The sequence below is a fragment of the Otolemur garnettii genome, unplaced genomic scaffold (genome assembly GCF_000181295.1).
Source record: "Otolemur garnettii isolate 467f Iridium unplaced genomic scaffold, OtoGar3 scaffold00001, whole genome shotgun sequence".
In the NCBI taxonomy this organism is placed as follows: domain Eukaryota; kingdom Metazoa; phylum Chordata; class Mammalia; order Primates; family Galagidae; genus Otolemur; species Otolemur garnettii.
The window spans coordinates 68,699,703-68,713,947 of NW_003852396.1; the positions used below are offsets into that span (position 1 = coordinate 68,699,703).

General features: G+C 38.4%; 1 protein-coding gene across 2 annotated transcripts in view; it reads left to right on the forward strand.

Annotated features, from left to right (window-relative positions):
• Positions 1-14,245, forward strand: part of TTC17 (tetratricopeptide repeat domain 17) — a 127,477-nt gene that overhangs the window by 10,954 nt on the left and 102,278 nt on the right. For both annotated transcript variants that reach the window (XM_003781242.3, XM_023509362.1), the window contains exons 2-5: positions 8,353-8,442; positions 10,076-10,245; positions 10,919-11,030; positions 11,260-11,391. In XM_003781242.3, coding sequence (XP_003781290.1) covers positions 8,353-8,442; positions 10,076-10,245; positions 10,919-11,030; positions 11,260-11,391 — 504 coding nt within the window. The remainder of the gene's footprint in view (positions 1-8,352; positions 8,443-10,075; positions 10,246-10,918; positions 11,031-11,259; positions 11,392-14,245) is intronic.

A 14,245-nucleotide genomic window follows, 5' to 3' on the forward strand; every position in this document is an offset into this window, starting at 1 on the left:
TTTTTTTTTTTTTTGGTAGAGACAGTCTCACTTTATTGCCCTCAGTAGAGTGCCGTGGCATCACACATGTCACGGCAACCTCTAACTCCTGGGCATAGGTGATTCTCTTGCCTCAGCCTCCTGAGTAGCTGGGATCACAGGTGCACTTTGGCCAGGGCTGGGTTTGAACCCATCACCCTGGGTATATGGGGCTGGTGCCCTACCCATTGAGCCACAGGCACTGCCTGCCGTTTTTCTATTTTTAATAGAGACAAGGTCTCACTTTTGCTCAGGCTGGTCTGGAACTCATGAGTTCAAGCAATCCACCTCCCTCGGCCTCCCAGAGTGCTAGATTACAGGTGTGAGCCACTGCGCCCAGCCTAACTCACAACTCTTGTGTCCTGACCCAGTGTTTTGTTTTCTTTCCTTGTAAAGTTGCAAATTTTCTACTTTATTCATTGTGTTATTTGTATATTTCTTGGTGACATAAATTAGAAAATGTAGACTGATAGCACTTTTATAAAAATTTGTTCATTTTGAAAATGATTACTAACTTGTTTATCACTTAGGAAAATGTGACACTGTAAATCAAATCTAGGTAATGGATACGGTATACTTCACATGCCCAGATTATTTTATGTGACTTTAAGCACCTTATAATACTGTTTTCTAGGCACTGTCAAAACGAAAGGACAAAATCTAATTGAGGGTAAAACTTTAGAAAGTAGGGGATAAGAGACCGTGAAAAGGCATATACAATGGTCAAGATTAAGTATTTTCATTTATTTAAAGTTTATTTTTAATTTGTGATGATTTGATATTTTACAAAAAGCTTGAATTTGGGGGTTTGTTTGTTAGAGACAGATCCTTGCTCTGTCACAGTGGGTGGAATAGTGACAAGATAATAGGTCACAGCAGATATCTCTTGAGGGTGAAATTTCAAGTAATTTGTATTTTCTTCTTGATATCATCTACAGTATTGTGTGTTTTTACAGTAACATATATTTAGCTTATAATCAGAAAAAGGATTTTTTTAAGCTAAACTTTGTTGGAACTAAGTAGCCTAAGAACAAAGAGGATTCCTTCTGCCTATGATATAACAAAAAATAGCCATTGCTAACTAGAGCCTTGTTTTAATTTGATAAATTGAAAGTTTAAAAGAAGCTTTAATGCAGTTTTAGAAATTGTTCCTACCCAGAGCCAATAAGAATTTATGGGCCAATTGAAAGAATTATTTCACTTATTTGAATATCAGATTACTTCAGGGGTATAGGTCATGCTAGTAAAAATGTGATACTTTTATGGTAGTGTTAACTCTTCTATAGAGGGCTGGGCTCATTCCTATAATCCAAGCACTTGGGGAGGTCAAGGTGAAAGAATTGCTTGAGACCAGCTGGGGCAATATAGGGAAACCCTGTCTCCATGAAAAAAGATAATAACTGAGCCTGGTGGCATGTGGCTATAGTCTTTGATACTTTGGGGGTGGTGGTGGGGTGAGTCAGTAGGATCACTTGAGCCTAAGAATTTCAGGCTACAGTGAGCTATGATCGTGTTACTGCACCCCAGCCTGGACAATAGAGTGAGACTCTGTCTCTTACCAAACCCCCCCCCCAAATGCCTAAGCAACATATAGCCGAGAAAGAGAATAGGTGACAGAGATTTTGTTTCTACAAAAAATTAAAAAATTAAAAATTACTTGGGCATAGTAGTACGTGCCTGTAGTCTACGTGGGAGGCTGAGGCAGGAGGATCACTTGAGCACAAGAGTTCAAGGCTACAGTGTGCTATGATGGTGCCACTGCACACCAGCATGAACAACAGAGCAATACCCTATCTCAAAAAAAATCAGTCTTTTATAGAGGTAGGATTTGAAAATTAAAAGGAACTTTAGAAGTCATTTGGTTGGATCCCCTCAGTTTATAGGTGAAGAAAAGGCCCAGGCAGGAAAGCTGATTTGTTTAAAAATCACATAGCTCGGCTTGGCGCCTGTGGCTCAAGCAACTAAGGCGCCAGCCACGTACACCTAAGGTGGCAGGTTCAAATCCAGCCTGGCCCACCAAACAACAATAATGGCTGCAACCCAAAAATAGCCGGGCGTTGTGGTGGGCACCTGTGGTCCCAGCCAGCTACTTGGGAGGCTGAGACAGGAGACTCGCTTGAGCCCAGGATTTGGAGGTTGCTGTGAGCAGTGAAGCCATGGCACTCTACCCAGGGAGACAGCTTGAGGCTCTGTCTCAAAAAAAAAAAAAAATCACATAGCTCATCACAGGCTGATCAAAGACATATGTTGTTTCTGATCCCTGTGCCTTAGCCCCTTTACCTCCTTTTCAGGTAGTCATCAGTGAATAATAATGCCTTAGGAGGTGGACATGGAGGGTTACACAAATGTGGCGTCGGACACCATCGTTAATCAATAGTATGTTAAGTGCCTGAGATGTACCCAGAACATGTTACAGACCAAGGGTGGAAAGAGGAATACATGAAAAATCTTTTGGAGAGACGGACATATAAAACAGTATGATAAATACTGTTACAGAAGTGTATGTAAAGTACTAGGGGAGCGCAAGAGAAAGATGGCTTCACAAAAGAAGTATCACTGAAGCTAAGTCATTTGGCCTTTGCTCAAAGTATAATGAATGAAATCTTATACCATAAACGTTTTTAAAAATTTTCCCTTAAGTTAGAAAACTAGGGGGAAAACAATTTTATTCTCTTATTCATCTTATTTTAGATGATTTAAATATTAACATAGTGTGAAAGAAACATAAACTCTTCCAAACCACCAAGATTTTACTTTTATGTAAAATCTGAAATGGCTCCTCTCAGTGGGTATTTCTAGTTTTGGCTCTCCAGAATCTATAATCCCCATCTTGTAGCAGAAGCATGCAACTTGCATAATACAGGATGGACATAAAGTTTGTGTGCTGTTTACTGTGTTAAACTATTTTAAATTGCACATGAACTTTTATGTCCACCCTGTATTAAGATTTCAGTCTACTGTTGGGAGAAGAGTAAATTTCCCATGTCGTGTTCCTTCGTATATTCAGGTGAATACCATAAAAAAAAATAACGTGTAAGTATGTTCAGTGTGTATGTAGAGTAAGTTGCATGAGGGATTGAATTAATGCTACAGTAGAAATGTTCCATTTTTCTGTCATAAAGGTCATAAAGGACTGTTAAAAAGTAATTGAAGCTGGCACAATGTCTCACACCTATAATCTTAGCACTTTGGGAGGCCAAGGTGGGTGGATTGCTTGAGCTCAGGAGTTCAAGACCAGCCTGAGCAAGAGTGAGACCCCGGCACCCATAGCACAATAGTTACGGTGCCAGCCACATACACCGAGGCTGGGTTTGAAACCAGCCCAGGCCAGCTAAACAACAATGACAACTGCAACAAAAAAATAGCCAGGCATTGTAGTGGGTGCCAGTAGTCCCAACTACTTGGGAGGCTGAGGCAAGAGAATGGCTTAAGCCCAAGAGTTGGAGGTTGCTGTGAGCTGTGACACCACAGCACCCTACCAAGGGAGACATAGTGAGACTCTGTCTCCAAAAGAAATAAATAAAAAATAGGGAAACTAGCGTTCTGGTTGGCATCTGTAGTCCTAACTACTCAGGAGGCTGAGGCAAGGGGATTATTTGAGCATAAGAGTTTGAGGTTGCTGTGAGCTACCCAGGGCAATAGAGTGAGACTCTCATCTCAGAAAAAGAAAAGAAAAGAAAGAAAAGTGATTGATTCAAATTTGGTTTTATAGAACATCAAAAATGTTTATACCTATGATTGGTTATTTTAAGTTTAAATGTTCACCCTTTATCTGACTTGGCAGTGAAATAATTACCATCATATAGTGGTATTTTCATCTGTTGCCATGTGAATTTGCTGAATTTGTTGAGATAGGGCTCCAGATTAGAGATATACATGTAGATATTAGCAATATCTTGGTTAATTGGTTAATTAAAGTAACAAATGAAATATATGTAAATAAACTTGTTACAAGTAAAATATTTACTGCTATTATATATAATTGGACATGTGTACAGGTTGAGTATCTCTAATCCAAAAGTCTAAAGTTCTCCAGTGAGCATTTCTGTGTATGTCATGTTGGCACTCAAAAACTTTAGGATTTTGGGCGGCACCTGTGGCTCAAAAGAATAGGGCGCCAGCCCCATATGCCAGAGGTGGTGGGTTCAAACCCAGCCCCAGTCAAAAACTGCAAAAAAAAAAATTCACAATTTTGGAACATTTCCGATTTCAGGTTTCTGGATTAGGGATTGCAACATATATATTCAGAGGGAAAATAAATCAAATTGTCATATATGGTTTGTCGTCTTGTTTTCTTTTCTTTCTTTTTATTTTAGAGACAGGATCGAGATTTCTCTCTCACCTGGCTAGAGTGCAGTGACTAGTCATAGCCCACTGCAATTTCAAACTTGTGGGCTCAAGCAAAACTAGCCTCCCACCTCAGCCTCCTAGGTATCTAGGACTTTAGGCATGTAGCCCCAGGCCCAGCTAATCAGGTTTTTTTTTGCAGGGGAGGGTTGACTTCTGTTTTTGGTGAGGGCAAGATCTTGCTTTATTGACCAGGCTGGTCTTGAACTCCTGGTCCCAAGAGAACCCTTCACTTTAGTGTCCCAAACTGCTGGGATTACAGGTGTGAACCACCACACCCAGCCCATTATTTTCTTTATTAAAATAAGTGATTATAGAAACTTTGTTTATCTGGAACTCTTAAAGAATAAATCATTCCAAATAATAGAATTCCACGTAGCCTAATTCCTCAATACTTGCTCAGGTTTTCCCAGGTTTAAATTTTGCTCTAAAATATATTTTATAGTTACTTTCTTAAGTAAAGTAAATAAAAATAACTCTACTTTTTATTTATGGTCCAAGTGATTATGAGCATTTTTTTTGTTTGTTTTTTGTTTTTTGGGTTTTTTTTTTGAGACAAAGTCTCAAGCTGTCACCCTGGGTAGAGTGCTGTGGCATCACAGCTCACAGCAATCTCCAACTCCTGGGCTTACACGATTCTCTTGCCTCAGCCTCCCAAGTAGCTGGGACTACAGGTGCCTGCCATAATGCCCAGCTATTTTTTTGGTTGCAGTTGTCATTATTGTTTAGCTGGCCCGAGTTGGATTCCAACCCGCCATCCTTGGTGTATGTGGCTAGTGCCATAACCCCTATGCTACAGCCACCAAGCCTGTTATGAGCATTGTCTGTTGTGCTGTGCAGCAATGGAAGTTGCTAAGGTTGCTTGTAAAAAAGCAATGAAGTGCTTAAAGACTTTGTGTGTGCATTATGTCCTTTTTAACCTACCTGGCTCTAATTCCTGTCACATTTTGTTCCTTGGCTTATAGCACCTTTTCTAAATGGTAAAGAATTTAAAGGCATATTGCCATTCCTTCACACAATTGTATATGGCATAGGAGTACATTGCCTCAAAATACTAATAATGGTCCTGGCTTGGAGAAGCTTAATAAACATTTATTGGTTGAATGGATGTGGTAATACTGTCAAGTGTTGCTTACCTAGGAGGATAGGTTCTGAGAAATCTATCATTAGACAGTTTCATTCTTGCACAGACAACATAGCCTGAACTTACACAAACCTAGAGGATATAGCGTACTACACACCTAGGCTATAAACCTGTACACGTGTTACTGTACTGACTGAATACCATAGGCAGTTATAACACAGCGGTGTTTGTGTGTCTAAACGTAGAAAAGGCACAATCAAAATCAAAATACAGTATTATAATCTTATGGAGCCACCATTGTATTTGTTGTCTGTCACTGACTGCAATGTTATGCTAAATGTAACTCTTACAGAGTTGTTGTTACAACAAGGTTGTCAAATATACCCTCTTTCTTAATTGTATAAGGAGAATAGATATTTGAGAAGAAAAAAAATCACATTGGCATTTGCCAAAGATAATTTTCATACCATCTTAAAATTCAAGAACTTGAAAATACCTCAATAAAAATATATCTCAGGCTGTAAGTCTTCTGCAAGCCAACTTTATCTGGCAAAAATCCATGCCATTTGCTGTCACCTCAAAAAGAAAAAGACAGCTGTCAGGGACTCCCTTCTATTAATATTATTTTTATACCTTCTCTAGCTGCTGTATCTTTGCTGAACTAAAAGCTTCAGGGAAATGAAAGGTACTTCCTCACAACTGAGTGTTGATCGGACCCATGCTAGCTATCCAAATATGATAAAATCCTGGATATCTAGAAACTTTTTAATCTAAAACTAAGAGTATGCTTTAAATAATTATCTGTGTAAATCTTCATTTATCGTATTCTTTCACTCTTGCAAACAGACTGGTTAGGTATTTTGGAGTGGAAATGTCATGCTTCTGCATTTGTTTTTCCTACCCCAATGTTTTTCTATAAACCTCGTTTAAAAACACAGAATTATATACTAAATAGCTACCTATGTGGTAAAGGCTGGACAAAGCCAACTTTCTTTTTTGTTTGTTTTGTTTTGTTTTGTTTTTTGAGACAGAGTCTCAAGCTGTCCCCCTGGCTAGAGTGCTGTGGTGTCATAACTCACAGCAACCTTCAACTCTTGGGCTCAAGTGATCCTCTTAGCTCAGTTTTTCTATTTTTAGTAGAGATGGAGGTCTCACTCTTGCTCAGGCTGGTCTCGAACTCCTGAGCTCAAGCAATCCACATGCATCGGCCTCCCAGAGTGCTAAGATTACAGGCGTGAGCCACCCCGCCCAGCCTACAAAGCCAACTTTCTATAAAGCTCTTTTACACTCTGGTCACTGGTTTTATAGCTTTTACATTTTCTCTTGTGTCCCATTTCATTGGACAGTGGGATGGAATGGAAAGGAATGGAAAATTCCTTTACTGATAGACTTAAGTATTTTGTTTTGTTTTGTAACTGAAAATGTTGTCGCGAACATACTTGTAAGTGTGTGTGTGTGTATGTATACAGAGGGTGCCAAAATGTGTATACATTGTAAGAAAGGAAAAATCTGGCCAGGCACAGTCTCTGGGAGGCCTAGGCGGGTGGATTGCCTGAGCTCACAGGTTCAAGACCAGCCTGAGCAAGATGGAGACCCCATCTCTAAAAATAGCCAGACGTTATGGTAGGCACCTGTAGTCCCAACTACTTGGGAGACTGAGACAAGACAATTGCTTGAGCCCTAGAATTTGAGGTTGCTGTGAGCTGCGATGCCAGGGCACTGTATCGAGGGTGACAAGTGAGAGAGACTGTCTCAAAAAAAAAAAAAAAAGAAAGAAAGAAAGATAAAGAAAATTGCAGTAAAATTGTAATATTCACTATATACCAGTAACAAAAGATGAAGACAGGTTACACTAAACATCCCTTGTAATTGCAGAAGTCAAACACAACTTAAGTACTGACTTTGAGACAGGTTTTTCATTTCTTAAAATGTATATTCGTCTTTTTCTTTTTCTTTTTTTTTTTTGGCACTCTCTGCTAATGTCTATAGGATAGTTTCCTAGAGTTTGTTTTGCTAAGTCAAAAGTTATACACGTTTAACATATATGTTTTCAAATGACACTCCGCACAATGAGAACAAAACTTTATAAGCCTGCTACCGGTTTATGAGCATTTATTTTTCCTGCATCTTCAACAACATAGTTGCTTGATCTATTGATCCAGAGACATGAGCTGTCTCAAGGTTATATTATCTTTGATTTATGGTTTCTACAAATAGTCTTCAAAATAGATGGTTTTAATATGTTCTTTTTATTGTTTCCAAACCTATTCAAGTATGAATGTGCTATCAAAACAAGACAAGTCCCTTTTTTTATTACACTTTTAAGGAAGTTATTTTATCATTCTTTGCCAAATATTTCTCTTCTTGGATTTTTTGATAGTTATCATGGGTGCTATTAAACAAGTTCTTTAAAATTTTTTAAAATTCAGGTGCATAATAGTTGTGTATCTTTGTAGAGTACATATGATGCTTTGATATAGGCATATGATGTGAATTAATAAAATCAGGGTAATTGGGATATCACTTCACACATTTAACATTTCTTTGTGTTAGGAACATTCCAATTCTCTCTTAGTTATTTTAAAGTATATCCTAATTTACTGTTAATTACAGTCACTTTGTAGTGTATTTCTTATCAACCTGCCAAATCAGAATATTTACTTCAAATATTTGTGCTTACAAGTTGAGGTTCAATAGCTATAAAAGCTATTGAACTTGGCGGGGTTTTTTTTTTGCTAAAATTTACACATGATCATTTTGAAATACCCCTTGAGTTTTACTAAGCAGCTAACTCTGACCTTGTAGGGATTGAACAATAATTTAGGACATGTTAAAAGAGACTTTATTAATCCAAACAAACATTAAATACATAAGAGCTTTATTTATTTGTCACTTGCTTGCAGGTGGATTCACCAATGAACTTGAAGCATCCTCATGACCTAGTCATATTAATGAGACAAGAAACAACAGTTAACTACCTCAAAGAATTGGAGGTGAGGCAACTGAACACATAAAATGGAGTTGAAACTTACTGTATTTCACGGTGCTGTTTTGTTCAGAGAAAAGCTAAAGTGTATTATTTCTTAAGCCAATTCATTATTTCTACTATACTACCTTCAGATCGTGTTTTTTTTTAATCATCTTATGAAAGTGATATTTGAGCAAGAGTAAGAGAAACAGACTACCCTAGGTTGGGTATATGCCTGGCACTTAACTCACTTATCTTTGAACAAAGTTTTTATGTTTAAGTTTTTCATTAACTGTGAACAATTATAATCTTTGATGATATTCTTAGAAAAGAATTTGGGTAAAATTTTTTTGAGATAGAATGGGATAGAATGCAGTGGCATGATCATAACTCACTGCAACCTCAATTCCCAGGCTCAAGGGATCCCCCTGCCTTGGGACTATGGGCATGCACCAGTATGCCCAGTTTTTCTCTATTTTCTGTAGAGATGGGATCTGGCTCTTGCTCAGGCTGATCTTGAACTCCTGGCCTGAAGCATTTCTCAGGCCTTGGCTTCTCAGAGTGCTATGATTATAGGCATGAGCTGTTGCACCTGGCCTTAAAATAGTATTTTAAGATAGAGTAATAGTAGTATTTTTTTTTTTTTTTTTTTTTTGAGACAGAGCCTCAAGCTGTCCCCCTGGGCAGAGTGCCGTGGCATTACAGCTCACAGCAACCTCCAGCTCCTGGGCTCAAGCGAGTCTCCTGCCTCCGCCTCCCAAGTAGCTGGGACCACAGGCGCCCGCCACAACGCCCGGCTATTTTTTGGTTGCAGCCGTCATTGTTGTTTGGCGGGTCCGGGCTGGGGATTCGAACCCGCCACCTTAGGTGTACGTGGCTGGCGCCTTAGCCGGTTGAGCTATAGGCGTCGAGCCAGTAGTATTTTTTTTAATATACAAGGAAATGATAATACAGAGTCAGGATAATGATAACTTTGGAAAGTTAGAGAGGGATTTAGAAGCTGTAAAGAAGAACTTCCGTTGCAGTTTGGCCGGGCCATGTTTGAACCTGCCACCCTCATTATATGGAGCTGGTGCCCTACTCACTGATCCATAGGCACCATCCAAGAAGAACTTTCATAACTTCTATTTTGGTCCTTTTAAAAAAACAACTGAAGCAAATATGGTAAAGTGCTAGCATGTGATAGATACAGGTGGTAGAAACACAAATGCTTATGTTATTCCTCTGTATGTTTGAAAAAATAAATATTTTACAAGTGCGAATAGTTCACCTGGAACATCCAGCCAGCAATAGCATCATGCTCTGTGTCTTGAAACAAACCCATGGGCTTGGGCAATTTAGGAAAATTTTAATGCAGAGCCATTCTGTGTCAGGGAAGTTAAGTTGGCAATACTTATGGCTATTCAGAAATCCTATGATGAAAGCATTTGTGTGCCAATATGATAAATATCATGTTGTCCATACTTTCTGTCTATGGATATCTTTTCTAGAGCAGCTTACATTTGTCCACTAAGTTAACTACGGGCATTCTTCAAATCCTTGTCTTCCTTCCCAGAGTATCCTCTGGCCTCTTTAGCACTCTTGAATTATTTCTCTTCAATGGTATTTGGTCTAAAATATTAGAAGACTCCATTCTGTTCTTATTTTCTTTTCAACAGAAACAATTAGTTGCTCAAAAAATTCATATAGAAGAGAATGAGGACAGAGACACAGGACTGGAGCAGAGACATAATAAAGAAGATCCAGACTGCATCAAAGCCAAGGTGCCCTTAGGGGACCTGGATCTGTATGATGGCACATACATAACTCTAGAGAGCAAAGACATCAGGTAAAGAGATTCTCTTTACAAACTTAAAATTTGTTTTTCTAAGCAGACCTTTTCCCAATTATTTCTTAAGAAATAATTACTTGAAGAGTAAGCTTCAAGTACAGATGAGTTTATTGGAATTCAGAAGTTCAAAATGCATACTACATGTAAAATTCTTAGAAATTTTATTAAAATAACCCCTCAGTAGAAAATCAAATAATTCATAGTAAAGGGAAAAAAACTACAAATTTCTCATAAACATGTGGAAAAAACATTTCTCATAAATGACGTAAGTAGGTACAAATTAAAACATTCAGTTAGTTGTTATCTACCAAATCCGGAAGGGGAAATCAAAAAATAATAACTAGTAAGTGTAGAGGCTGCCAGTACAAGTGTAATTTGGTTTAACATTTTTAGAAATAACTCAGCAGAGTTATATTAATTTTTTAAAGTCCACAATCTTAAACGTTCTGTGACCTACTTATTATTTTTCCTCTAGTTCTTGATTTACCCCCTTAATTTGAACTCTGAAAATGTTCAACTGTCCGTGGCAGCTATTTGAAAAAGTATAAAGTTGGCTAATGTTGGTTGCAAAGTTGAGATGTTAAGAGAATGTGAGAAAAATTTGACATTTCTTAAAGTGTTGCTTTTTTCACCTTTCATTCATTCATCGCTTCTTGCTTCTTGAATTTAGCCCTGAAGATTATATAGACACAGAATCTCCTGTCCCTCCAGACCCTGAGCAACCTGATTGTACTAAAATACTAGAGCTTCCATATAGTATACATGCTTTTCAGCACTTACGAGTAAGTAGAAAATTTCAGGGGGTTTTTTTCTTTGTTTTTGCATTTTGTTTTCATTTGGTCTCTCACTTATACAAGCTATTTTTCTCTTCTCTCCTTCCAGACAACTTTATAATTTTATAAATGTCTTATTTCTTATAGTTCCTTGAAAATAAATGCTACAAGATACTGAATTACTTGTGATCTCTTATATCCTTTGACTGTGTTTTTTCAGTCTTTTTCTTCTTTGCAGGGTGTACAAGAGAGAGTTAATCTTTCTGCACCTCTGTTACCTAAAGAAGATCCGATCTTCACATATTTATCTAAACGGTTAGGAAGAAGTATAGATGACATAGGTCACCTCATTCATGAAGGCCTGCAGAAGGTAAGTCATTAATGACTTAGAGAGCCAGGAAGCACTGTGTAAACACAAGATATTTTTCTCTCACAAAATACATGCCTAGCTTGTTTTTATCTAGCAAGAGTGGCCAACCTGCAGCCTACGGGCCACATGCTCATTATGTGAGGATTTTTTTGTTTATCTGTGGTGCTGGATATTATGAAAAGTATGCATGGACCTTTTATGTTGCTCAGCTTTCATTAGTGTTTGTTTATTTAATGTGTGGCCCAAGACAACTCTTCTTCATCCAGTGTGCAGCCAAGAAGAGAAAAGATTAACTCTAGGAGAGGATGATTTAAAATTATGATTACATTAATGTAGATTATGTAGATAAATGCTAAGGGAGAAACATGAAAAGACTAGTCTCCTTTACCAGGAAGAGATGCCGAAAAGTTTAATTAAACTAATTCATGAAAAAATATAATCTAATACCAGCAACAGTGCTTATAGGCTAGATTACATATATGTAGTATGGGAAAAGATTTACTGTTTTAGTGTCTGTGATGTTCTACACAAAACACATAGATTGTCACTGTTCTGTGAACCAGAGAAAGAATCACCACCAGCAAAAGAAAATCTTCTGTAATTTTATTTTATTTATTTATTTATTTGAGACCGGGTCTTGCTCTGTCACTAGAGTGTACTGGCATCATTATATCTCACTACAACCTCAAACTCCTGAGTGCAAGCAATCCTTCTGCCTCAGCCTTCCAAGAGGCTGGGACTACAGGTACAGGCAGGCCACCACGCTTCAGCAAATTTTTCTATTTTTGGTAAAAATGGGGTCTCACTCTTGCTCAGGCCTGCCTCAAGCAATCCTCCTGCCTAGACCTCCCAAAGTACTAGGATTACAGGTGTGAGCCACCATGCCCAACAGATCTTCAATAATGTTTTTTCAAGAAAACATCCACTTTACAAAAATGAAATAGGAAAATTTGTAACATGACCCAAGAATTTAAATGCATCTGTCATTCAGGATGACATGGGAATTTAGAAAACAATTTTTGCTCTTCTCTGTGCCTTAAAGAGTATCATAAAATGCAGGTTAGTTTTTAAGCTACTTGAATTATAGTGGTGTAAAATAAGATGTATAATTGCAATATTTATATACACTTTGTTGAAATACATAGCTCTGTGTATCAGAACAAGACTTTGTAGATAAGAGATAGTTTGACTTTCAATTCATCATATGATTATTTTATAGCTAAGTTACATCTTCATCTTGTTTTTCTGAAGATAATGTAAAACATTTCCATTCCAGAACTTGATAAGGGAAAACTGGCCCAAGATTTTACAATATTCTTCAGAGGATGTTTAGTTGAGAGTAGACCATAGTGGTAAGTGTTCTGTAGAAAATTAGAGGGTAACTGGGTAGCCACATTAGATTAAGCAGTTGAGTTTAACCTCTCTGGAAGGGTAAAATTGAAGCTAATACCTGAATGACAAGAAGGAACAAATATTCAAAGATCAGGGAAGAGCATCATAAGCCAAGGCAGAGGCCTTAAAGGCGGTATGAGCTCAGGTGGTGCCGTGTTACCCCCAAAATAAGACCTACCAAAAAAATAAGCCCTAGCAGGATTTCTATGCATTTGTTAAATATAAGCCCTACCCCAATAATAAGACCTAGTGTATCTGCATAGCCATGCCATGCATTTCGGCACAGGGTGGTAAGGAAGACTGGAATACCTTTTATCTGCCACAGCTCCTTTCTCCGGGCTGTTCGCACTTGCACAGGTGCATGTGTGGTAACCGTCGTCGCAGGCATCCTGTTGTACACATGCGAACGGCTAGGGGAAAGGAGTTCACGCATCACTAGCGCCAGCCCCACCAACAAAGTCAGCTCCCCCTGTCAGGTTCCAGCAGAAGATGACTTAACTGTATTTGAATAAATGTACATTGTTGCATTATACTTAATAAAAATAAGACATCCCCTGAAAATAAACCTAGTGTGTCTTTTTGAGAAAAAATAAGACAGTGTCTTATTTTCAGGGAAACACAGTATATAGTGTGCTTAGGCCACCATAACAAAATACTGCTCCAGACTATTTCTACTCAAAACACTTCTGACACCAAATGTGTGTGGGGTTTCCTTACACCAGCCAATTCTTCCAGTGCCAAGTATGTGTCCTTCCCAATTCTGACTTAACTCCCTGGAATTAGTACAGACCCCATATGTTAGGAAATCATCCCAGAAGACTGCCCTGACTTCAGAGGCCAATTACAAGTCAAGCCCACCCAACCAACCAGCTATAAAGTTGGGATTCCTATCACCCCCTCCTCAAATTCCAGAATTTGCTGGAGCAGCTCACAAAACTAAGGAAAGCACCATTAGTATTGATTTATTAAAAAAGAAATCAAATTCACGGAGAATCAGGTAGAAGATATGCATAAGACAAGGTGTGGGGGAGAGGTTCACAGATTTGCTGTGTCCTCCCCAGGCACAGCTCCTCCTAGCACCTTGAAGTGTTCACCAACTCAGAAACTCTCCAAACTCTTTGTCATTTAGTTTTGTCCTTTTTTATGGAGGTCTCACTATGTAAGCACAATAGATTACATTATAGGCCGTTAGTGATTAACTCACTCTCTAGCACCTCTCTCCTTCGCAGGAGGCAGGGACTGGTAGTTGGAGGTTGCTAAAAGTTTCGTGCTACTCATTCCTTGCTTTTTCTGGGACCAGTACATGTCCTGAAGCTATCTGTTGGCTACCAGCTACCGGTCACCTTATTAGCAGGAAAAAAACGCTCTTATCACTCCTGTGATACCTCAGGTTTTAGGAAATGTGTCAGGAACTGGGGACAAAGACCAAATATATGTTTCTACTACAGACTTGGTGGCTTAA